This window comes from Gastrolobium bilobum, unplaced genomic scaffold (genome assembly GCF_033153095.1).
Source record: "Gastrolobium bilobum isolate Gb01-03AN ecotype WA unplaced genomic scaffold, APGP_CSIRO_Gbil_v1 utg6309, whole genome shotgun sequence".
NCBI classification, from domain to species: Eukaryota; Viridiplantae; Streptophyta; class Magnoliopsida; order Fabales; family Fabaceae; genus Gastrolobium; species Gastrolobium bilobum.
In genome coordinates this window covers 94855-120918 of record NW_026899052.1, presented here as the reverse complement: position 1 = coordinate 120918, position 26064 = coordinate 94855, and the positions used below count along the sequence as shown (strand labels likewise).

General features: G+C 33.5%; 2 protein-coding genes across 3 annotated transcripts; both read right to left on the bottom strand.

The window, feature by feature from the left end:
- Positions 1-396: 396 nt before the first annotated feature.
- On the bottom strand, positions 397-12651 carry LOC133286607 (kinesin-like protein KIN-4A). Of its 2 annotated transcripts, XM_061484040.1 has the most exons (26): positions 12044-12651; positions 10857-11003; positions 10620-10769; positions 10084-10337; positions 9281-9468; positions 9020-9144; positions 8243-8279; positions 7336-7427; positions 7108-7215; positions 6916-7029; positions 6638-6731; positions 6121-6233; positions 5515-5610; positions 5299-5412; positions 5087-5203; positions 4929-5009; positions 4534-4605; positions 4041-4134; positions 3939-3970; positions 3490-3587; positions 3291-3386; positions 2952-3173; positions 2135-2297; positions 1628-1780; positions 1249-1550; positions 397-778 (listed from the first exon to the last, which is right to left on the bottom strand). In XM_061484040.1, exons 1-25 carry the CDS (start codon positions 12158-12160, stop codon positions 1338-1340), a joined length of 3090 nt encoding a protein of 1029 aa, XP_061340024.1. In that variant the 5' UTR covers positions 12161-12651; the 3' UTR covers positions 397-778; positions 1249-1337. The 2 variants fall into 2 exon arrangements, with proteins under 2 accessions (XP_061340024.1, XP_061340025.1); XM_061484041.1 differs by lacking the exon at positions 12044-12651 and having other exon boundaries at positions 10620-10765; positions 10857-10960.
- An 11886-nt stretch (positions 12652-24537) lies between these two features.
- On the bottom strand, positions 24538-25222 carry LOC133286593 (uncharacterized). Its single transcript, XM_061484026.1, has 2 exons — positions 24991-25222; positions 24538-24899 (listed from the first exon to the last, which is right to left on the bottom strand). The coding sequence occupies exons 1-2, from the start codon at positions 25220-25222 to the stop codon at positions 24538-24540; spliced, it is 594 nt and encodes a 197-aa protein (XP_061340010.1).
- Positions 25223-26064: the final 842 nt, after the last annotated feature.

Below are 26064 nucleotides of genomic sequence, written 5' to 3'. Positions count from 1 at the left end.
AAAATAAAAAAAATAAAAAAGTTGCGCTAGTCTATTTAATATTCATGCATGTTAATTTAGTTTTGTATCTTGATCATCGAATAACTAACTCAAAATTATCTTATAATTCAACTACTTATAACTTCCTTTAGTATGCATAAAGAACACAATAATTCTTATCACTGAAATTGTATATATACATTGTGTCGGTCATGTCATCATTTAAGCTTTCTAGCTTTTCCCCCATTCCTCTACCTTCATATCTCAGATTGTTTCTCGGTTTATAAAATAGATGTTGAGCTTTACAATGTCCATGTTTGGAAACTTACAGTGCAAGTATTGTAATTACTGCCTTCAAATTTTAGTTCAACCATTCGTCGTTTCCAGCGACTGTTGTGGGTTTCAATGTATTCAACAAAAGCATCAATTACTAAGACAATTAGCTAAGATCATACTTCACGTGCAATTTGGGGAAATATTTCATCTGTATAAACAAGACATTCCCGTTGTACTGATCACAATTTACAAAATTTAAGGGGGGCAAAAAACTACAGAACTAACACGGAACAGCTTCATCGCATAGTATATATTCTATTATAGGCAAAAGGAGTGCAACGTTTTCCCTTTCAACCTTCTAAACTAGTTCTTTCCTCTGATATTGTCAATGTCAGCATACGCCTACCATGTGTTGTTACAACTTTCATACAGAACCATAACTGTACTATCTCCAACAACCAAACTGTATCTCAGCAAAAAGGCCCTGACAAATACCAGGAAACTCATCCAATTTACATCATGCCTGCATGCACACTGCATATTGTAAGAATAATTCTAGTGCAGATGTACAACCAGACATTCAGTTAAAGGAAGGCAGTAATTAACTGAATGCTTCAGAAATCATGGATGTTACTCGTCATACATGGCATGCACTGATTCTGTGTCCACAAATTCCCAACCCAATCAATTGGATAAGTCTTGAGGGTGATATGGTAAACGAAATATAATTAAACTACTTACGGAGAAACAGCGTAGGCAACCTAGGTATAATTTTGTGAAAAAATAGAAGACAACTGACGAGGAAAGAACATTTGGTTTAACACATTATAAATCAGTTGGTTCATTCGTAAAGAATTCATGCAGTACTTTCGTTTAGGTAGTACCGAAAAGTTTACAAAACACATTTGGCAGAAGTGGGTTGTCTTGGATGTTAAAATAATCTGTGGACATCGTAAACATAATACGCATGAGATACAACAGGGTAAAGATTACCTGCAATTATCTGTACTCTAGTCAAGCCGTGTAGAAACACACGGCGGTCAATATTAGTCGTAATAATGTCCCTTAGTATGAGCTGAACATCACATCACATTAATCAAAGCTTGTGCTCGAGGCCTTGACCTCATAATTGTCTCATCATTGTGTTTGATCCATTCTGAAAGTTTCCAGGGCTTCTGCCACTTCCATTTAAACTGTAGCAGCCATTGATGATGACTTCTCTTCCACCTCCAAAGTTTTCCTCCTTGTCCTATAGCTGCTAGCCTCTTTGTTGACAACTCTCCAATGGGTATCATCTGAATATAAAACCATTACAACTTAATTGAACAGCCAAAATTATCATCATCAGAGAAACAGAATGAAGCAGTGATACCTTTCGTGATTCATCTAGAAATGTATCAAACTCCCTGACTGATCCATTAACAACTCCAGGGGTGAATTTGAGTTGCTTTGGTGCAGGAAGTGACATGGGAGACAATGGACCACTCATTTCATCCGCAAGGTGTTTCAAGGACCGTGAGCTTTCCTGTAGGTTTCAGTGAGAAACTTGTTATAATATAACTAAATAAAAGATTACAATTGTAAAATATCTTTTGTCGTCAACAAACCATAGCTAATACTAGTTAAGAATCTAAATAGTTGATATACATGATCTGGGTTAAGTGATGAAATAAAGGTAATGAATATGAAGTTTCAGACATTCATTTCAAAAATAATCTGTTCCATCTGAAGTACTCTATTTATCCCACATACAATTTTGGCATCTTCGCTAAACTATTTCAAATGCTAGTTGCCGATAATCTATAGCTGTCTAATGTAGGAGCTGAAAATTTACCACCCAAACTCATGCTAATTGCTGATAGAATGACTAAAATCTCACCAATGCTGATGCATTCAATGCGATGGCAACAGCTTGTTCCCTAATTTTTTGCTCCTTTACAAGTTCTATTCTATGTGCTTCACTTTGTTGTAGTACTCTTACAAGCTCATTTAGTTGCTCTTTCAAGTCCTTAAGTTCCATATTCTTTTCCCACAATTGGCACCTGTTAAAGAGCATGCAGACAACCATTACTTAGAATAGGAAACAAAAAACCTCTAAAATTTTGCAAAATGATAACAATAATAATAATAATTTGCATTTAATGTAGCTAACAAAAATACTCAGGTAAAAAATAAGAGATAATGTGCCCTTCAGAAAGTAAATTATCTCAACAAAAGGAATGCATAATGTAAAGAACCAATTCAACCCAAAAGCTTAAGTTGTTAGGTGAGGCTACATTAATGATTTTATATATCTCAACACGCCCTCTCACACGAGAGTCCATTGAGCTTGAAGGGTGGACAATGCACTAACCCACCTATCTGTGTGAAGAAAGAAATTCCACTAGAAAGAAAGTGGGAGGCGGCGATCGAACCCGATACACCGAGACTCTGATACCATGTAAAGAACCAATTCAACCCAAAAACTTAAGCTGTTGGGTGAAGCTACATTAATGGTTTTATATATCTCAACACATCATATCAAGTATCAGCAGTATCTGACATACTGCTTATTTTCTTCGGACACTTGCCAAAAATTTGCTTTTCCCATGGATTATTTAGAAATAGTGCATATTTGTAAACTGATAACTCTCTCCACTCCCTAGTCAAATGATATAAACAAAAACTAGAAAAGCTTTATCAGATTCTGAAAGTACCTTGCTTCTGCTGTAGCATTGAACAAATACTGGAGCACATTCTTTGCATCTCCCATCGAGCGTAACTGGTTCCAACGTCCACGGTTATTTAATGTACGTTCCCTCTCTTCTGCCTCAGTAAGTTGTGAAGCCATGGCTTTCAAAGCAACTGAAGACATGCCCAGCATATTCTCAAGAGAAGCTATTCTCGCAACTTTTACATCTGGTGACATGGATAATAGTCTAACAAATGGGGAAAAAGAGAAAAAAGTAAGTTAAAGATATAGACATGTAGTCAATTGCTCCAAAATAGCAACAGAAATGACACCCTGCATACACAGGGCATGAGAAAACTTATACGTCGAATAGCTGCTCTTTCCGATGGAGATACTCTGCCCATCTGAAAACTGATCCGTTTGTTTCAGTAAAGTCAACTCTTCTTCCAGTGCAGCTTGCCTAAAAAAATATCCCAATCAATAGTAAAAAGAAAAGATAGTTTCGGAATGTGATACATTGTACCCATGAAAAAAAAAAGGAAAAAAATATTGTGATCACATACACTTGGCTTTGTTTATCAAATTCAGCACGGACTTCATGCACATGTACCATGACCTCCAGCTCATGATCAAGCCACCTCAGGAGGGATTTTTCATTGACCTGGACATACAAGTTGGGTTAGAATTTTTCTAAAACAAATTTATTTGAAACAGTAAATAACAGAAAAGTCAGTTTGCAGGGTTTGGTAAGGAGTTCAATAAACATCCTAGTTTTAATATGTAAGGAAAGAATTTCATCAAATACAATCCAAATCAACTTGCCAGCCTTATTTAATAGTACATCGAAAGATTATCTCATTTTCTCAATGGATGAAAAGGATGGTATTGTTTCAATTATGGTTGGTTCTAAGGCAGCTACCAAAAGCATACCAAGCTGAGTTGCTTTATTGGAACAAATTTGGTTGGCTCTTTAGCTGACAAAATTGATTAATACATAAGTATAGATCATTACCTGTCCAGGCTGGAGATGTCCATTTGAATAAACTGAAATAAACAGCAAATAGTTAGGAAACTAGAATATGCAATAAAAAAATAACTCCAGGTCAAGTTCTACCAGAGTTGTCACGTGCAGAAGATTTACGGGCTTCCAACAATTCTTTTAGCCTTTTCGTAGCCATTGTTGCTTCCTCTGTCTTCCTTTGAAGAACCTGTAAGTAACAATTTAAATGAGTGACGATAGAATAATAAATTTTATAAATTGTCTAATTTCAGAATGTGAAAATGAGAAGCCTTGTTATATATGTATGGTTTTAAAAATCCCTTGGCCATTCCCATCTAATGTAGATTCCAGTAAATATGAAAAAGCCAGGTAAAACAGAATAGTAGAGGTGAAAAAATGGTAGATACAATAATCTATCCCATATATAGTAGAGGGGTAGACAAAGGTAAAACAGAATACCTTCACATCAAAATGAGCATGAAAAATGTTAATAGAGATATAATATAAAGCCATTGAAAGGCCTTCACTTAACAGCAATGGTTTTTATATTATATTTATATTAAATTTTCTCTAATAAAAAATAATAGATTTTAGATCTTTAACTCACCAGTTTTTGCCGCTGGTTTAGAGCCTCAAGTTTATGTCTTTCATACTCATTCCTTCTTCCCTCCTTTTTCAACTGTTTGAAATTAAAACCAAGATTAAAATAATATTATGATACGAGCACACATATTAGCCCATGTTTTAAGCACAACCACATAATGAATAGTTTTTAGAGGACAACACCATTGCAAATCTTCAAAATCTTCTACAGATTAATAATAACCAAAATAAAAAAATCTTAAAATTAAATTAACAGTGTAAACCAAGAAGAAAACACAAACTGAAAGCAAAGTGTTTCCTTGATGAAGTATTTCAACAATAGGCAAATTAAAATTGCCCTGTATTTTTTTAACTAGAAAGCACAATTATGATGACATCTTTATAATGTAAGCAAACCACCTGGAGTAACTCCTTCTCACGAGATGCCTTCCATTGTCGAAATTGTTCTGCCTCTTGCTTCATTTTATGCTGCAACTGAACCTGCAATGCATACCAATACCTATGTCAGATATAGAAAAGAATTTTAATAATTAATTTGTTCATGAATAGAAACTGGCCTTCTGAGCCTTGATATACTGTATTTCAGCTTGCAGTCGCTTTGCAGCTTCTTCACTCTTCTCCTTTTGCTTTAGTAGCTGAACCTGGCTTTCTTGTTTCTTCTTGAGGTCTAAAATCTGACGTTTCAATATTTAAAAAAGTGAATGAAAAAATTATTGGCCAAGAATGATAACCTTACTGGGGAATGACATCAATGTAAGTCAAAATTCACCTGTGCTTCCAATGCTTTCAATTTTTGGCCACGAACATCTTGAGTTTTCTGTGCTAGTCCATCTGAATTAGCAGCAAGATTCTCTACCTCATGCAACAAACGGTCCCTTTGTTGCTGTCATTATCAGTCCAAAATCTGTCACTAGGGCAAAAATAGAGACTACTTGTGTGGCACTTAATAACTATTTAATTAAAATTTAAATATATCGAGTTCAACCTGCACTTTTCTTTTCTCTTCCTCAAGTTCCATAATTTTCTTCCCGAAATGCAGTTTGAGTGCTTCAGTATCAACTCCCATGAGCTTCATCTCAGACTACAAGAAAAAAGGGGAACAGATTCTGATACTTTGAAATTCCATCTCTCTGCTTTGATAACAATGCAGAACCATACGAGAAAAAAATACTAATGTTCACCCATCTAAGAAGCACCATAAAATTCAATACTGCATTTACAAATTAAAGATATATTCTGTCCCTGTGAATATAGCATATCAATCGATTAAATAAATAACTAGCACATAAGCACATTCCAATGTCACTCCTTTTTGTTTTCTAGATTTTGATGAAAGTTACTGACTTGGCTAGTACTTTAAATGATTTTGTACTGGCTTTTCAACAGCGCGATAGAGGCCACTAAGGTTGCTTTTGAGAGATATATTTCACATAGATTCACAAATTCACATTTCTGCCATCAAATTTGATGTTTATTGCATAAAATGAATTCTGAGATGTATCCATTTGTTAGATTTGAAGTTAATTTTTTAAGTAGACATTTAAGATGACTCATATATATGCAATTCCAAGACAAATCGTAAAAATGAAACCTCTTTCTGCTCCAAGCGCTTATTTAACTCATTCATCTCTTTATCCATGGTATTCTGCAAGAGTGCATGCTCGAACTCTTTTGCTGCTTCATCAGTTTCCCTTGATTCCTCCCCTGCAAAAAGGGGGAAAAAAGATAGTGCCCCAATGTTGAAGACTGAACCAAAAGTCTAAGAGATTCACTCAACAAACCCAAACCACCAGAGTGGGAAACTACTCGAAGTCTCAAACACATAACAACCAAGGATGAAACCATTGCTTAATCCCATACCATTCATCTCTAGACTCTAGACTCCAATTATGGTGAATACACACCTTCCACAAATGAAGTAGTAAAATCCCCAAGCAATAGAGAAAAAAGATAATATATTTTTCCAGAAAAAGGAGGCAGGGGGGAAATGAGTCACCTGCCTCTTCCCCCCTTCTGCTAGGTTTCAAATTCCAATGCATCAAAATTCTTAAATCATATAATCAACTAGGTTATTATGGCTCAAAAAATACAGCTAAACAAACGTCTACCTGATATACTTTCAGTCATGGGATGGTCAGATGAATCTGAGCTCTGAAAGTGTCTCTCAATCCCATCATTTTTGACGAGATAAATATGTCCATCCTGAGACAAGAAAAAATAACATCAAGTACCATTTATTGATATGAGGAAGCAAAATTAACATACACACATAACCATTTATAACCAATAATGTGCTTTAAATCCATCCAATCATGTCGATGGTATTAATTTAATCAACAGAAGAAAAAGTAACAGACAAGTATTTAATGTTTTCCCATTTACATACTGGTTCATCAATTTCACATCTCTCTACAAAAGCACATCTACTGCGATATTCATGAAGTTCTCGACAGAGTTCCTCATTAGTTGCCTCAAGCCAAGCAATCCTTTCCTTAAGAACCTGCACTAGAAGAACGCCATGCTATATATAAAACTCAAATTATCTCATGCTAATTCAAAATGCAAGTTTCAGTCGTACCCGAGTTTCATCAGCTGGAGCTCCTCCCCTAGAACAGAGTTCAGCCTGCAAGTACTTTAACTGCTGGCGCATTTGCTGCATCTCATTGGATATTAAATCTCGATTAGCCTGTGAAAATAACAATAAAGAATGTAACATATGAAACTTGACCAGGGTGAGTTTCCTCATCTACCTAAGGAAAAGAAGAGGATAAGAACTTAAGAGTAACAAAGAACCATGGAAACTTACAACAGGCTTATTTTGAATATTGCGTGCACGGTTTGCATATTTGAGTGTATTAAGAGTTTCCTCAGCATTTATGTCAGCAGGGCTAATGCAAGCTGGGAAAAGCAAAACCGTTTTGTGATTGAAAAGCATGTAAAAGTTTTACTTTTGATTAGGGAAACAATATAATAAATATACCTATATAAGGCAATAATTCAATGTCTATATTTGATACACACAATACAGTATCTCTTAACTATGTCTAGCAAAAGAAAAATGTCTTTATTTAATCATATAGAGTCCAAAGCCAACAAACGCTTTTATCTGATTACCAATGAAATTGGCAGAAATGTCTAACATCAGAATCTTGTTTGTCAAACTACAAGATGAATATGCGGTCCACTTTCATCTTCTCTTTAATAAGCCTATCTAATGTTTTGTCAAACTGTTGCTCAACCAACATGTCCGTAAACAAATAAGATGTGCTCCTACAGTGTCTTTTTCCACTTGACCAATTTAATCTTTCCTTTACTGTGTTCTTATTGTGATAAAAGAGAATAGTATAAATGACATGTAAGAAAGGGCACAATTAAGTTTTCTTAAAATATAAGACAAAAGATAGAAGTACTGCGATCTGATTTTGTGGTATATAATAGGAAAAAATCCAACAAGAAATTAATGAAAAATGAATAGTCCTCATAGACCAGGAAGTAAACAAATGTTAGCACGAGAACTTGAAATTAGTTAACAACTGGCTCATACATAATAGCAAAAACATTTTTCCCTGCAATAAGATGGTTTCAACTGAAACAAAATGAACTGAAGGAAAGGAACATTTCATATTTTCAGATACTTTAACACAAGGGAAAACATGAACATGCTTAAACACACAAACATTTTTAGCCACGAATAAACTTCAAGCAGTAATTACCTATCATGACAGTTTTGCTGTTTCCACCGAGTGAATCCTGCAACAAGGACCAAGGACGTTGGATCAAATATTCTTGGTGACTGACATTAAGAAATTAAGATATAATTCTTAGTTCCTATCTGAAATGGAAAAGGTAAACTCACAAGTCAAGCCAAACTTACAGACTCTTAATTATAGGATACTGTATACTTTGATTTGAATTTTATTTTTTAAGTACCTTGAGAGCTTTAAAAGCCACAGATAAGTTAAAGCCTAGAAGCATTTATAAAGGAGATAGAAATCTTAAAGCTTTGATTAAAGTATGAAATATATAAAGAATATATGTTATGATAGGTAATCCATTGCAAGGAGTATTCAAGACATTGCATAGTACCACCAAAAAAGAAAGCTAATGTTAATCTGGTTTTAAAAATCGCAAGATATGAGACAATTAACTAAAAGCTATCCTAATAGAAACAACATAATGATATATATATAGAGAGAGAGAGGTAGGATATTTATACGGCCACTTTTTTCTATTACCATCTACCACCATATATTATAACTATGTACTCCAGGGAGTACATAGTTATAATATTAAAAGTTGTTTTTCTTTTCTCTCTCTTCAGAAACTTTTCAAAAATTGTCGGTTGAAAAGTTTGATCCAACAGTAATTAGAGTGGTGGTGGATTGGCAGTAGAAAACAATGATAGTATGAATATCCTACCTCATGTGTGTGTGTATATATATATAAAAAAACTATTATGTCAAAGTCAAACAAAAAAATGTTATTCTAACCTGTAAGAGTCGAGTAAGCTTGCTATCCCGATAAGGGACGTGCACACCCTCCTTTCGCTTTTTCTCATCTCCCAGTGCACTTATGACATTACCAAGTGCAAGAAGACCTCTATTGATGTGTATGCCTATTAACCAAAAAAAAAAAGATCATGTCACTAAAATTATAGTCATCATCATTCTCAATTATTACAACACTGAGGCTGACACAATATTTTGAAACAAAAGTATACTAGGTATTCAGGTTAATCATGTATTACCAACCTTCTTTTAAACGAATACCATCAGAACCTGTTCTTTTGGCTCGTTCTGATCCAGCTAGATCTACTAAATGAAGCTTTGCTGAAAGGTATTCTTCACCCATATCCGCATCTGAAGTGTCATTGCTGGGAGAAACTGAATGGAGCTTGTGCATCTGTTCTAATGTAATTGTGAAGATGGCATGTGACCGACTAATACAAGCAAAAGGGAAACCAGAAGGTATTAGATTATAAAGATTAAATCTTGTTGAAACCATACAGATAAGACTTTTCCATCACTCAAATATGTTGTGCGAGTTTAGAATCCAATAGAAATTACAATAAAAAGTTAAACTTACCCCTACAAGGAAAAAGATAAAGAAACAGTAGAAAAACCATCTTCAAGATAAATCAGTACTCAATCCAAACCAAATATTGATAATCAATGAATACAAATTGAAATTGATGCTATCTTTTATGAGGTTGATTGAAGTTATTTTGCCCTCCTATTCAGATAATGCCATATAGAAATCATCACCTGATTTTCCAATATGAAGGATAATTTTTCATTCAATACTCATCTTCCTCATACAATTAACACAATTTTGAAGTTAAAATTACCGGAATTGCTCATATGTGGTGTCAGCATAACAGAGTTCATAATGAAAGAATGTTAAATTTCACACCCCACATTAATATATCACCGAACCAGTATCGATGGTGTGAAGAAACTGCTTCAATTTTGCAAAGTATCCAAACAGAAGCTGACAGCATTGAGCATCGTTTATTTATTAGGTGGACAAGAAAGACTGAGAGCTCATTATTTACCTGGACTGGTTGTTCATATTTGTACTTCCTGTTGCCCTACTTAAGGAACCCTGCTCCAAGCAAGCAGCCATCTCCTGCAATGTACTTACAGCAACTTCAGTTGACCCTGCCAGTGTTATTACTCCATTTGATGTTTCACGAATCTGTATTGGTGACTTCCCGGGAATAGTTACTTTTCCATAATGGCCATTAGAGGTTTCTGGTTTGCCCATAGATACTGTATCCAACAAGTCGTTCACCTCTTCCTTCAAAATCTTCAAAATCAAATGCACAAATAAGTCCTTAAAAAGAATAAGAACTCATGGAAAGATTTCTTTTTTCTATGAAAAGCAATGTCATATGTACAGCCAGCCAATTTTTGCACTGTCTTAAAAAAACTGTTGTCTGGAAAATCCGTTTCACATGGAACATCCATAATTCGACAAGTTACAAGGGTCTACCATTAAAGGGTTCAAATTTTAAAAACAAACCAACATATGTTTGAATTTTGACAAGAGCATGCATACGCAAACCATCACATAGTGTAATAGATATACCTCAATGAAGGAGACATGCAACTGAAATTCTGCTTGATGTTTTAGTGTTTCTATCTTGTTGAACAAGGCATTCATAACCTGAGGAATTAATCCATTCTGATAATTGTCACTATATCCAGTTCCCATGGTATACGTTTTCCCAGATCCTGTCTGTGGCAAATATGTACGTCAAATACAAAAGATGAATAAAATTATCTTTCTCAACTTTGAGAGCATGACATGCAAGATGGACCTAACCTGACCATAAGCAAGTACAGTAGCATTGTATCCTTGGAATAAGCCATCAACCAATGGAGCAATGCATTCCTCAAACATGTCAGCTGAAGGAGACCCACCATTTCCATAAACATGATCAAATGTAAAGGAGTGTGACCCAATTTGAACCTGGTCATTGAAATACTGCAATCAGATTCTCAGGAGCTGAGACCACAAGATATGTGCAGATTATCTCATACCTTTTCCATGTCTAACGACGAAATAATATAAAAAAATATGAGTCCATATTAACAGTCTTCAAAGCAGGTAAATTTCTATTTAGCCTTTCAGCATAGAATGCATGCAATTTAAAGCCTGTTGCAATTCACTTAATATGGTAACTCCATGCAAAAGAGTATGTTTCTATGAAGTTTAAGTCCAAGATCCAAACAGGGGAACAAGTTTTATTTTTCTTAAGACTGTTTTTGACCTATAGCAATAATCATTTTATCTCACTGGTCTCAGTTTAATAGAACTGGGAGAATTTCCAGACGTAATTGGGGCGCCTTGACTTAAAATTCCAAAACCATTATGATTTAAATTTCCAGAATTGAATTGATATGCAATGACAAATTTTCAATTCCAAGGATCAATTTCAATACGATTACTATAAAGAAGAAGAACAAAAAAAAATACAAAAACGAGAACCCAAACCAAAATAGGATGAGGAGGGTGTATGTGAAAAGACCGTATAGCATGAATGCCGAAAACGTCTCAATTATAGTAGTGACACGAGTCATTGCTTAGAACACCTTAAAAATAATTAATTAATTATGAATAAAACCCATTAGTACTTTTGAACTACAATTTAATCGAATCAAACAACCCCAAATTGTAACACTACGCTGAACAAAAAAATTTCCCAACAGGGAAGTTATAATTAATTAATAATAACTCCGAATAATTTTATTTTTTTTTTCCTTTTTCTTTTACAAAGGGATTTGAGCAAATTTACATTGTAATTTCTAAGTCAACAAGAAAGGAATCATAAATGGAGCCTTAAATAACTTAAATGATGATCACGCCATTAATAAATGAAATTTTCGCTAAACGACAAAGATAATAATAACAATGATATCATAAAAATAATATAGAGTTGAAAATAAATTATATATAAAAAAAAATGGGAAAAATAAGGAGGAGGAGGAGGTGAAGGAAGAAGAGAGTACCTGAGGCTTTCCAGGTGTAACGGAAACACATTCAGAGCAACCTTGTTGTCGTTCATCGGCAATGAGGGGACGAATGTGAAGAGCAACTTTCACAGAGCAATTCTCCGATGTTTCCATCAGAAGACCAAAAAAGAAAGGAGGAAGCGTTTAATCGAGGTTTCACGAAGAGGAAACAAGTGTTAATGTTTGTTTGTCTAATCAGTTAGGATTAGAATGAAGAAAACGATGCAGCAGCAGCAAACAGCACAAGAAGAGAGAGAGTGAGATAAGGTAGATTTAACAGCAAGAGAGAGAGAGAGAGAGAGAGAGAGAGAGGAAGTGGTGGTTGTTGGGAGAAAACGAAGAAGGAAGCGTGGATTGAAGAGTAGCGGAGCAGAAACCGCTAAGCAACAAGATCAGTGATAACAACACTAACAGTATCACTTTTCTTCTTCTTCACTACTTGTATTACTTCGAATCTATGGCTATGGTGAATGTTATGTGGCGATGCACTCTCTCTCTTCACTTTCTCTCTCTCTCTCTGTTATACACAAAGCACAAAGCTCCATAATAACTATTGGCTTCTCTTTTTCTCCTCGTGGCAAGTCCAAGCGTCCAAGTGTCTTCACTCTTCCCTTACCTCTCTGCTACTATCTTCTTCTTCTTTTTTTAATTTCCTCTATTTTCTATTTTTTATTATTATTCTTGTGCTTTTTTCTCTTTTAAGTTAACACCACCTCGAAATTTAAAAAGACAAAATAACTCCTAATATATTAAAAGATCAATATGTGAAGTTGATTCTATATATATATATATATATGCAATAGTTTGTATGTCTAAGTTACATGATTAATAAATTAAATTTGTTAAATATAAATAGAATCTTTAGACTAATATTAAAATAAGATGATGTAGGTTGATTCTCGCTAATATATAAGCGAGGTAGTTGCATACTTGCATCTGCTTTCGTTTTTATTGTTTTTATTATTATATTAAAAGCGGCGGTCTTTATTGGATGAACAGAGCTGCATGCGTGACAGCATTTTGACTTATTTTATTTTAAAATATATATTTTTTATATAATTTGTCCCTTGAAAATAAAATCACACAGATTTGGATTATAAGCTAACCTTCAACCCACATAATTCTTTTTATATGTTACTGGTGTTTATCTTCTCAAGAAGTATTTTTTAGTAAGTTCAAATCAATCATTTGAAACCTTGTCTCAAGTAAAAGCTGGCTAAAGTCTTTGTTTGGAGTTCTAAGATTTTAGGTTCCATGTCATTATTATTAAAATATCCATTTTTGTGTCTTCTGTAATTAATGCTGACATATAATCATCAATACCTTCAAAATACAAAACTTTAAGTAATTTTTTATGATTATATAATGAAAAAATATTAAATAACGTATACAAATCAAGTTTTTATATTAATGAGTTCGTCGCATATCATATCATGTACTGAAAGACAAGTGCAAAAATATTTTAAAAAAACTTAAAATAGTAAAATTCCTCTTTATTACTTGAAGATAGAATAAAATAATAATAATATATAAGTGAATTGAATATTTTTGAGTATTTTAAAAATTGTTTACTTCAACTAATGAAGACAAAAAAAAAAATAAAGGTATAGATCTCATATTTTTGTGTATATAAAATGATAAAACTTGTGTCATTTTTTTTTTTTAGTTACCCAATCTTAATTACTTCGTTGAATGCGAGGTGGGTCAAGGATGAAGATATTTAAACTCTTCCTAAAGATATGGCATTTGAGAATCAAACCAAAGTCCTTTTCTTTCCACTTACTCGACTCCCTTGCTACCGACTGAGCTACCACTATTTGGTATAACTTATGTCATTCAAAATGACATACAATTTTCTCATATTGTAAATTACTCAAACTTCTTATATTATTCTAATATGATGGAACATGATCAAATACAAATGTTGTCCTTCATAATCTCACCCGTTAAATTAAATGTGTAATATAAATTTTGCATATAAACCAGTTTAATGTAAATGGATATTAAACTATTTTAGTTAATTTTCTGCTCACGATAATTGTATGGCTAAAATTTATATTTTCAGTAGAAATAACTTATTTTAATTAGCTTGAATATAATTGAATAGGACAAACTCAAATTAATGAAACTTGTTCTTTATGCTTTTTCTTTATTTTTTAAAAATAATTAACAAAAAAGAAAGAAAAATAGCTGAAAGCCCTCTTCATAATTGATTGATATATATCAGGAATCTATTTGGATAAACTGTTTCAGGAAGCACATGCAACAATATACTTTGATTAAATATATTAAAAAAATTAATAATCTTATAATATAAATACTTATTCTGTATATGATACTTTCTACAATGTACAAGTAACTTGTTACTTCAAACATAATTTGTAGAGCAAAAAGCATTCACAAAATATTTTCTCAAGTAACTGTATACATGAATTTGGAAAATATGCTAGCAAAAAGTATGCGAGTTATATGTATAATCTAAACCTTTCAAGAAGAAATTCAAACGGGATTAAGTGTTATCTAAATATGTGTATAAGTATAAGCTCTTATAATAACAATATTTAAAACAGCTTCAATTGGTGGCTTATGCGATTTCCATCTTTTGGTACATCTTCATTCTATTTTTCTATATCATCATGAGTTTTGGAATCCTTAAATTTTGTAATGTATTATAGAAATTCTATTATTTAATTTCTTGCAATTTCATTATTCTTGTAAGAAATATTCTCCAACCCAGAAGTGGCAGCAATTTATTTATGGAAGAAAAAATGCAAGAGAAAAGGGTATCCTTTCCTTTCTTTCTGGTCCAGGACCAGCTGTGGAGTCCCAGGAAGTAGAGTCCAGATGGCAGCTTTGCGCAGAGAGATAAAAGACTGTAAAAAGTTAAAGGGCTGAGAGCGATAGCCACTGCAATGAGAAGCATAAGTGCAAGAACGAGCTTTTGGGCCCTCATTCACATGTTCATAAAGTTTGTTAGCCTCTTTTGAGCTGTGGTCCCCTTGGTAATTTGAAACACCAAATTCATATCAAAATGCTAATTTTGTACAATAATTTTTTGTTAGTATTTGTTTGTCTTGTATGATTTATAATGTATCAAAACTTATTTTAAGATAAAAATAATATATTTGAACATTGTTCGCATCTTCAATAACGAGAATCCATACGGATATTGAAAATGAACTTTGTTTAGTCGCATAGATCTTTTTCAACTCTCCAAAAGTCCATTTAATATAGATTATAATTTACATGTGCCGAAAAAAATTAAAAAATAAGGTGCTTCACTTATATGTATTGTTTCGTTTTCGTTCACCTCTTCCTGTAACTAACATTAGATAAATCCTTATGTTTTCTGACACAGTAATATATTGCAAACTTTTTTTTTGGAGGGTACTTGTAGACTTGCTCTTGGATTCCATAGCTCTTCATTGTTTCCTTTGTTGGGTATTGGACTATTGGTCGCATTTAAGATGGAAAAAATAAATAAATTAGGTTAATCCAACCAAATCAAACTGAATTGGACCGAAACGAATAATATTTTTTTAACCAATTTTGAGAATTGAACTAATTTTATAAAGGGGTATGTTTATCTCATTTTACGTGAGATAAACAACTTTCCTACACACAAAAAGAGGTTGGGTCCCACCACTCTTTTTTTTCTCTCTTTTTACATGTGAGTCTCACTTATACTTTTATTTCTACAACATGAGGTAACTTTTTTTCCTACAACATAAGAAAAATATATCTCTTTTATAAACTAGTTTAAAAAATAAACTGAATTAAAAAAATTGGTTTGAAAAACCGGTTGGTAAACGGTTTGCAACTAGTTGAAAGCAGATCACACCGTGTATACCCAAACCAGTTATGAAACATAAACTAGTTTTAAAATATAAATCGGTTTGGGGAAAAAAAAAAGACACAATTTGATGAGGAACTGAACCGATTTAAACCCGTTCGATTCGGTTAAAAAAGATTCGTAAACCCATGCACACAATATAAAAAATGTAATAATAGATATACTTTTGAGTGAACAATTAAATAAAAGATTTAAAAATGACTTCTGTATCGTCTTTAATTTTATTTGGAAGAATATATAGAATAAGAGACATGTATTCGAATCCTCTAAGAGCATAACAACAACTGGGTTGGTGTGTGTCCTTCTAGATCGGAGCAACCCTTTCTTATTCATTACCCATAACACATTGTGAAAAAGGTAACATATTTACTTGTTTATTATATTTAGTATTGCTTAGAATTCAATCATGTAAATTGTAAAATATAAGTCAAGCAAAGCAGTGTGTTTCCTTGTTGAATAAGAGTCGGCAAAGAGTTGGAGGGAACCAAGACTATAAAATACAAACTTAAAATTAAATTGTTTATAAAATGAATAATAAAGAGTATATTATATAATAAGAAATGATCTGTTTACAAAGTACACTAAATATGACCGATCATACACTCTTAATTAATGTATAACCAGTCAGATATAATGTAATTTATAAGAATTTATAAACAGAAAATTTGTAAATATAACATTTCTAATATATAATAGCTTAATCTTAACTTACTAATGCTTAATAACAAATATATCCTTATTTAACTATATTAAAAACAAATTCTTGAATTTTTCCCGAACTTAACTAAGCTGTTAACTTCAAATTCCCTTTCTTCACCTAATTCTTTCCTACTGAATTCTTCTGAATTCCACCGTTAGATTGAGTAGAAACTAATAGATCCTCAATGAGACCCCACTTACCGATAGAGATGATAGAGAGGATTTCGTTAGTTTCTTAGGATGTGATGTAAGCAAAATCTTACATTTAAAATTTCAAATGTCTTCTGGTAGTGCAATCTACGCTGAAAAACCATTCTTTTTCTTTGGGTACAAAACACCACTCTTTTACCAAACAACAGCGGTAGTTAAATTAGTAGCAAACGAGTTCAATAAGTGAAAAAAAATGTTTTGATTTGATTCTCATATATCACTTTTAAAAAAATTTAAATATTTTCATCCTCATCTACCTTGTATTTCAGATAAGTTTTATAAAAAATCAAAATTTGTGTAAATATCAAAAGAAATTAACTCGATTTAAAAGAGATAATTAAGATTAAATTATCGAAAAAAAATAATATTTTTATAACCCACCAATGTTTGTCTTTTGATTGAGCTTGGGGGTCCTTATTACTCAATGGTTACTTAATGTGATCGATCATGTGCATTTGTACTAGCCTTCAACGATGCACGGACACGGACACGGGACACGGGATACGACACGACACGACACGCCGACACGTTAATTCTAAAAAATGCTAAATTTTGACACGTTGGGACACGTTTTAATATTAAATAAAATATTTAATATATATAATATAATTTATATTTAATACATATAAGAGTCCATAATAAGTCATATAACCAATCAAATATTTAAATTTCATAACATAAATATTAAAAAAAATAGAACATCCCAAGAGTGTAGAGTGTAGAAAATAGAAAAAATATTTTACTTATGATTACACACAGTTCAATTATTTTCATCTCCATCTTGAATAATCATGGCCTCTATCTCTGGCTCATCAAGTGAAAGACTAGCAAATTGAAGATCTCCAATATCATCAAGTGAATCAAATGTATCTCCAGCAATATCCCACATTTGATTTGCTCCTTGTGCATAACTAGGAGTCTTTCTTGATAAGAGTCGAAGATTGCTATGCACATAAACCAAGTCTTCAGCACGTTTTGGAGTGATTTTATTCCTCTTGATGGAATGCACAAAAGAATAAGTACTCCAATTGCGTTCAGCACATGATGAAGAGGAGGGTTGTTGCACAAGTCTCAATGCTATTTTTTGAAGCATCGGTGTAAAGGTACCATAAAGTAGCCACCAAGATTTCGGATCCATAGTGTATTGAGTATTGATGGCATCAAAATCGCCAAAGGTTCCACTATTGCTAATAAAATCTGCATACTCCAAACTAATCCGGCTTCGGTCCTCCATGCTAGGAAAGAATCTCCTTAAACATTTTTGTCGCTCTTGAGTAAGCTCTAAATCCATGTGTGGAGGAACTCGACTAGAATCTTCCTGAAGCCATTGTTGACTATAGTATCTAAAAGAGAAGCAAAAAAAATCAACAAGTTGTCAAATTATATCAAGAGGAGTATTAATTTTAAACTAAATCATATTTAAAAACTTACTTGGGATTCAAAGCATGTGCCAAACAGTGTAGTGGAGTTGAGTTTTTTGTCCAACGATCCACAAGAATGCGATGCACCACATCATAAAAAGAGGAGCTCTCTTCCATCCTTCTCCCCTCTTTATGGTATATAGCTTTCTTCACTTTCACAATCATTGCATCCCACATATCATATATCAAGTGAAGACAAGCTCTATCAGTGTCACAAGCTCTATCAGTGTCACAAGCTCTGATCATATCATAAATAGGAGCAGTGAAGGCAAGTATGTAATCAACTGAATCCCAAAAACAATCATCCAATAATTTTTCCTTCACATGTCTGGCTCTCCCAAGATTATCATCTCTATAAATATTCCATTTTTCACTTATCACCATATTTTGGAGACCACTCTTTATTAACTTGAACCTCTTCAGCATCACAATCATTGAAGCAAAACGAGTATCAACAATAGAAAGCAACTTCAAACTCACAAACTCATTAAAGATGGCCAATCTCATAGAATGATTCATAATGAAATGCTTTATTGCAGCAACATCACCTACAATATCAGAAATCCAGCTGCATTCCTCATACGTTATTTGATTGCTCTCAACATTCTTTGCAGCACAAATATTTTTCACAGCCAAATTCAATGTGTGAACGACACACGGTGTCCAGGTAATAGATGGGAATTCCTGCTCAATCAATTGCCCTGCTCCCTTACAATTTGCAGCATTATCTGTGATTACTTGAACCACATTCGCCTCTCCTACTTCTTGAATAACTTCTTTTAGCAACCTGAAAATGCAATTTTTATCATTAGTCTCCCTTGAGCAAATAAACACTTAAATAGAATACAAAAGTTCAAACAAACAACCTGAAAATGAAATTCTTATCCTTAATCTCCCCCGAGCAATCAACTGATTTTAAAAACATTGCTTTACCATCAGATACTGCCATGAAATTAATGAGTGGCCTCCTTTGTGAATCACTCCACCCATCACTTACAATACTCACCCCTTTATGAGTCCAAGCCTCTCGAATAGGTTCACACAACTTATCAATATTTTCTTTCTCCTTTTGCAACAGAGTGGTTCGCAGTGAGTTATATCCCGGTGGCAAATAACCTCCAATATTATGATTTGCTGCATAAGTATACGAAGCTTGGAAGTAAGGGTTCTTTGCCAAATTGAATGGCAATCCTGCTGAATAAAACATTCTAGCAATCAGGTAATTTAATTCTTCTCGCTCCCCAACATTAAATGCCATCTCAAGAGAACCTGCAATTTTTCTTTTTTTTGGGCACGTGGAAGAGCTAGAAGGAGGTAAAGGTACATTTCTGGGTGCATTGGATTGCTTTCTCTGGTCAGCTTCTTTTTCTAATTTCTCCATCTCTATCACATCTCTATTTTGCACCATTAAGCATTTCCCAATTCCTTTGCCTGATAGTTTCAACAAATGAGCCCTCACTCTAGTATATGAACTTTTAAAATCTTTTTTACAAAAGTTGCACATCCAAGATAAATTTCCTCCTCCTCCCACTATAGCATCTATTTTGGTAACATATTTCCATAAGGGTTTATCTAGTAATTCATTAACATCAGAAGCACTGGTAGCAGCAGTGGCACTATTACTTGCACTGGCAGAGGCAGAACTCGAATGATCCATCTTGTAATTCTATAAATGTGTTAAAAAAAATGAAATTAGTGAGATTGATTTAGTATATAAAACAGAGAACTAAATTACTTGATGCAAGCTGCTAGAATAGAACGAGTAAAACTAAAGTAGTTCGTAGGTCTGAGGGAGTTGGATTAACATGGTTGAAAGAAAAAAGAATGAAATAAAAAGGATCAACAGCTGCTAGAATATAAGCTATTAATATGCCTGCACTTGTTTTGCTCCTCTCTGACTCAATAACTGCTGAAACAAAGTTAAACTAAAGAAACACAAAAAAAGACATGTCCGTGCTTTAGAGGTAGTAGGACAGGATAACATGCCTATGAAAGTTTGAAATGTTTAGGGGAGAAAGGTATAAACTCAGATCACAACGTTTTTCATTGAGATAGAAGGTCTCAAAAATGCCTGATGAGTGGAGAATAAGCACTTAGACAATTATTTACAAGAATGAAAAAGACATGCAAAATTGTGCAAACTACAGAATAAGCCAAATGATGACACTCTGAAAAAAAAGTAATGAGAGTATATTACAACAAGAGGACACTCAATTACTATTATGCTGTAGTGGTCAATCATGGAGGCTATATACCTAGTGCGGGGTTTGATAGAAAGATATAGAAAGAAACAGGAAAATAAAATAAATCTACACATGATCTTCATTGATCTAGGAAAAACCTACGATAAGATGCCATGCGAAATCATGTAATAGGATCTAGAGAATCAAGGAGTTCATGTCACATATATTATTGCTATAAAGGATATTTGTGATAGGACAACAGCCAGTATTGAAACTCATGCAGATGTAACAAAAAAATTTCCTATAACAATATGATAGGTTTGAACCAGGGGTCAACTTGGTTGGACGTACTAATTGGGCAGAGGGCACATCTAAGAGTCAATGCATGTTTTTTGTGGAAAGAAGCTTTGGAATCAAAGAGATTTCGGTTGAGTAGGAATAATAAGGAATATATGAAATGCAAGTTCAATAAGATGTGAGAATGTTTTGGAAGTGTCAATTGGGAAGCACATCATACAATTAGTTGCACAGATTGCGTATCTTGGAACCACCACATAAAGTAACGGGGATGTCATTTCATGCATATTCAAGCTGGGTTGATGAAATGGAGAAATGCTTTAGTTACAATTTATGAATGCAAAGTGCTCATCAAACTATGGCACAATCAAACCAGAAATGCTTTATGATAGTCAACAATGTTGATCAGTGAAGTGTGAACAAGAGCAGAAAGTAGAGTAACACACCAAAGCCTATTGATGAGCAAATGATGGAAGCTTGCTTAAGGTGGATTGGTCATGACTTGTAAGAAGACCAACAAAGACTCGTATGAGAAATTTTGATCAAAATTGATGATGGTACAACAAAAAGGAGCAGAAGACCTCAGAAAACTTTAAGGAGAAACCATTAAAATAGACCTTACTCTAAATGGTGTTACTGAACTTTCGATTTTTGATAGAGTCCAATGGTGTCAGTTGACCCCAGACACTGACCCAAATAAAAAGAGTCCCATGCTTATTAGAAAACATTAGGCTCTACATGGACAACAAATTCACAATCGAAGTTTTAGAATTTTAATGTCGATTCTAGTTCTGACAAAACTTGAACTACTTCGGATAAATCTTGTGTTTGGATTGCAGAAGACTTACCGGAGACTTACCGGAGATGTAGAAGACAACCGACAACCGACGACCGGAGAAGACAACCGATGACCGACGACGACCGACGAGAAGGACCAAGCGGCGATTTGCAGCCTCAACTCTCCAGCGCGAGAGAGGATAAGAGATTCAGAGGATAGGGTTCTTTTTTTAATTTTATTAAATGTTTTTTATTTTTTTTAATTGTTAAAAAAAATGCAAAACGTGTCCAAAACGAGTCCAAATTCGTTGACTACGTGTCGGATTCGGTCAAACACGCGTGTCCCTCAAGTCAACGTGTCCCAAAGAGTTGACCACGTGTCGGACGCGTGTCCGAACGTGTCCTAACGTGTCCGTGTCCGACACGTGTCGGACACACATTTTTTCACAAAAAAAACGTGTCCGTGCTTTAGAGCTAGCCTTTGGGTTTCGACTAAATTGGGAATTCTGATTTCAGACGATTGTCTTCGACAGCAGATGATGATATATACATTGGTTAAACCTTTGTTAGACCAGACCAAAAAGTAGAGGTTACCCATAGCTAGACACTTATGGTCAAAATGTATGTTAGGACTGTCTTCATACGAGGAAAATGGTCATTGCCCACTTTCTTGTTGATGCTGCTGTGATTGTTTTGGATTCATACAACGTCACTCATTGCGTCTGATTTGATTGAAGGGAATAAATCTATAAAGGTCTGAAAAGGAAGTTACGACCGATGTTTAAAAATTCGGCTCGCGCGCCTGACCATCGATCCGACCGAGGTCAGGGGTCACGGGGTCATGGGTTCAATCGGGGGATTATGGGGTCACTTCGCTGATCCGGTTTTATACATTAAAAAAATATAAATATATATGCTATAAAAAAATCAAACCGTCAATCATTAAAGATTCAAAATATACTTAACATAATTCAACCAATTACATCTACAAATCAATATTCACAAGCTAATCATACTATCAAAGTATAAAACACATATTCCAATGGAGTTAATGAAAAGTTATATCATCATACTCAAGCCCTTCTTGTTCTTCTCATCCACCTACAATAGTATGTAAAAGGAGATCCCTTACCAAATAGATAATAGAGGAGGGAAAGAGGCGACATGACAAATTAACGGTGGGAAAAGAAAAACCAGTACAGTGGAGGAGATCACTGGAACAGGAAGACTGAGTATGTGTCAGGGAGAGAAGATCGGAAGAGAAGAAGAAAAATGATTCATATTACAGATCTAGTTCTAAATCTATGCAGTAATGAGTTTTTGTTATTTTTCTTTGTTTTACACATCAAATGACGTCATTTTGTGTATAATTTTCTTTTAAAAAAAAATGCAGTGACCCCTCTGACCCGGGAGTCAAGGGTTCAACCGGGGGGTTAGAGGGGTCAACTTGCAAGTAGGGTCTAACTACTAACCCGAACCTTTAGAGAGAGGGTCAGTGACCCGGAGGGGTCAACCCCGGGGTGGGGCGGGGTTTTAAAACACTGGTTACAACTACAATGAAAAAAAAACATTTAGGAGATGTTTGATAGAAGAAATTTTTTTTATAGAGAAATACAATTATTAAGAATATGGTGGGAAAATAAATTTGATAGAAAAGTTTAAAAAAAAATGTTAGATAGGCCGAAATATTACCAAAAAAATTGGGTTAAGTTTTTCGAGTCAATGTTTGGTTGACGGTAAAATATTGATGAACAATAGAATGAAATTACCAAATTAACCCTTGACTAAATACAAATAGGAAAATGCATTTGTATGTTACATGACAAATGAATAGTTATTATGTTAAGAAAAAGACAAATTATAAAAAAAAAAGGTGAGATAACACATTATTCAATGAATTTATCTTGTCTTTTTCTTAACATAAGAACTATTCATTTATCATGTAGCATGACAAATGCATTTCCCATATAAATAAGACTCTCTCTTCAACTTTCTTTTGTCACTTTTTTTTTAGAAAAGATATTTGTGTCCATTATTTTTTTTCTACTTTTTGATTTATGGAGTAATGAGAATATCACTCTCTGAATGATATTTTGAAATGACAAATTTTTTCAATTTTATAGACAAACTAAAATTGTTATTTAAATTTGAATGATGAGGAAATTTTTTAAAACCTCCTAATGATCAACTAGAAAACTCATATCAACTTTCCCAATCATCATAAAAAAAATCTCCTACCAATTACCTCATTAATATTTTTATATTTTGTGGAAGAGTTATTATTCCGATTTTTTTTTTCGTCCTTTCTTATTTGATAGTATCATTTGATTGGAATTTTTTTTCGAATAGCGTTATATTTTATTTTAAGTCTTAAAAGTAGCGTGTGTAAACAAAATGAATGAAATATCCTTAATTAATATCTTTACTAGTTTTCTTTTGAGATCACTTTCATGTTCTTGTATTATGATTAAATAAATAATCTACAAGAATTGGATAACTGTTCTTGTTTCTTAATAACAATGAAAGCAATAAATCTAATAAAGAACACCTGCTTTCTAATTTGATGAACAATCAACTTGATATCTCACCTGCTAAGTATTTCAAAAGTTATTCTGTTTTACCAAAACATGTTTGAACATCACCGAATTATATGATTTGGTCAGAAAAAAATATGTTTATTTTTTTCCCACTTTCCTATCATGTTACACAGAATATTGATAAAAAATATTGATAGAGAAACTCCCTCTTCCTATCTTTCTTTTATTCTTTCTTGGTTGCTTTATGCCAAGTGGGCCTCTTCTCACATGCTCACTCCTTTTTAAACTTATGAGTTATGACATATCTATTTTTCCCTTTGCCCATTAGTGAAAAAAAAGGTGGTTTTAAGTACCACCAACATTCACCATTTTAAAGACAAATATTTATCTCCACTTATGAGAAAAAGTTTAAAAAGCAGGAAAGTAGTTTGGAGAGAACCGGCTAAAATCAAGATTTTTTTATTTTTTATTTAAACAAAAGGCCTAAGCCCAACAAGCAAACAGACAAAACAAACTAAAACCTACACACCACTGTCCTAGATCTGTCGACAACAGTTAAATCACCAAAAAGCAGATGTTGTATACCAGGTGGAGGATCACGCCAAATTTTAAACGGGATGTGATCTTCCAAATCCAGAATAGAATTTGTCATCCAATTAACACAAACATTCCCTTCCCTATACGTATGCATGAGATTAACTGACCAGCTTCTATTTAACCATGTCCGTATGCGAGCTATCAGATGACACTCACGGACTGCTTCACCATTCATGGTAAGCACAGTGATCACACTAGATGAGTCACTTTCAATAATTATGTTACGATACCCCTCTCTCCAAGTCAACTCCAGACCCCGAAGAACACCCCAGAGCTCAACTTTGAAAGGAGAGCAAGATCTCAATCTATAAGAACAGCCAGATTAGAACTACCTTTTAAGGCTCCATCAATATTATCATTACATCACTACTCGGAAATTGCCAGGCAACATCAATTTGCATCGAAATTTTCTGAGGCATATTACCAAGAGCATGACTCCAAGCATCATGTATATTCCTCACTAATTCGCCAATGATACTCTTCTTCACGATCATATTCGGTAAAGCAGTACCATGCACCATCTCATTACGCCAGTTCCAATTCTTCCAACAAATAACGAAGAACAATGTCAGCCAGCCATCATCACCTCCGGTCACAGCCATGTCTATATTGAACAATAACCACTGATCGAAATCTCCCAGAAAAAAATTTCCTAACCTATCAGGATGCACAAAATTAGGCCATATAGGTTTAGTCTCAATACAGTCTCAAAGAGCATGCAACATAGTTTCACTTTCCTTTAAACAAATAGGACATATGTCATTACCGTTTCCCCATGAAGCAGTGTAACTTCTGTTAAGGAGCTTACCATGAAGGACCTTCCACATAAAATTTTTAATCTTCTCAGGTCCTTTCCATTTCCACAGTCGGCTCCACCTGTCAGACAAGTTATCAACACTGAAATTATGAAATATCCTTGACCGAGATGGTACTTGCACCATCCAGATCCCATAAAATCAAGATTTTATTACGCAAAGTTTAGTGATATTTATTTTTTTTTTATTTTTTATTTTTAGTTAATGTATTTTTATCAATAGTTATAAAATTTTCACGTAATTTTTCTTTTTTAAGAATTTGTTAAAAATAATGAATTTTTTTATCATTTCTTCCTTAACTTCTTGAAAACAAAATAATATGAAAATAAGATGACACTTTTATTATTATAATAAAAACAAATATATCAACTTAAAATGAAAATAAAAAGTAAAAAAAATAATTTATATTTTAAGAACTTATTTGCCATATCGTTTTTTAAAATAAAAGCTACTTTTAAGCTACAGATAAAAAAAATATAAAAATTAAAGCTAAAAATTATTTGATTATCATATAAAGCTGTCTTGAGGGTTTTGAAGAATGGAAGATGAAATAATTTGTTATTAAAATAAGTTATTAGGGTAAAGAGTAAAATTGGTAAATACAAATTTAAAATAAAGGTGAAACTAAA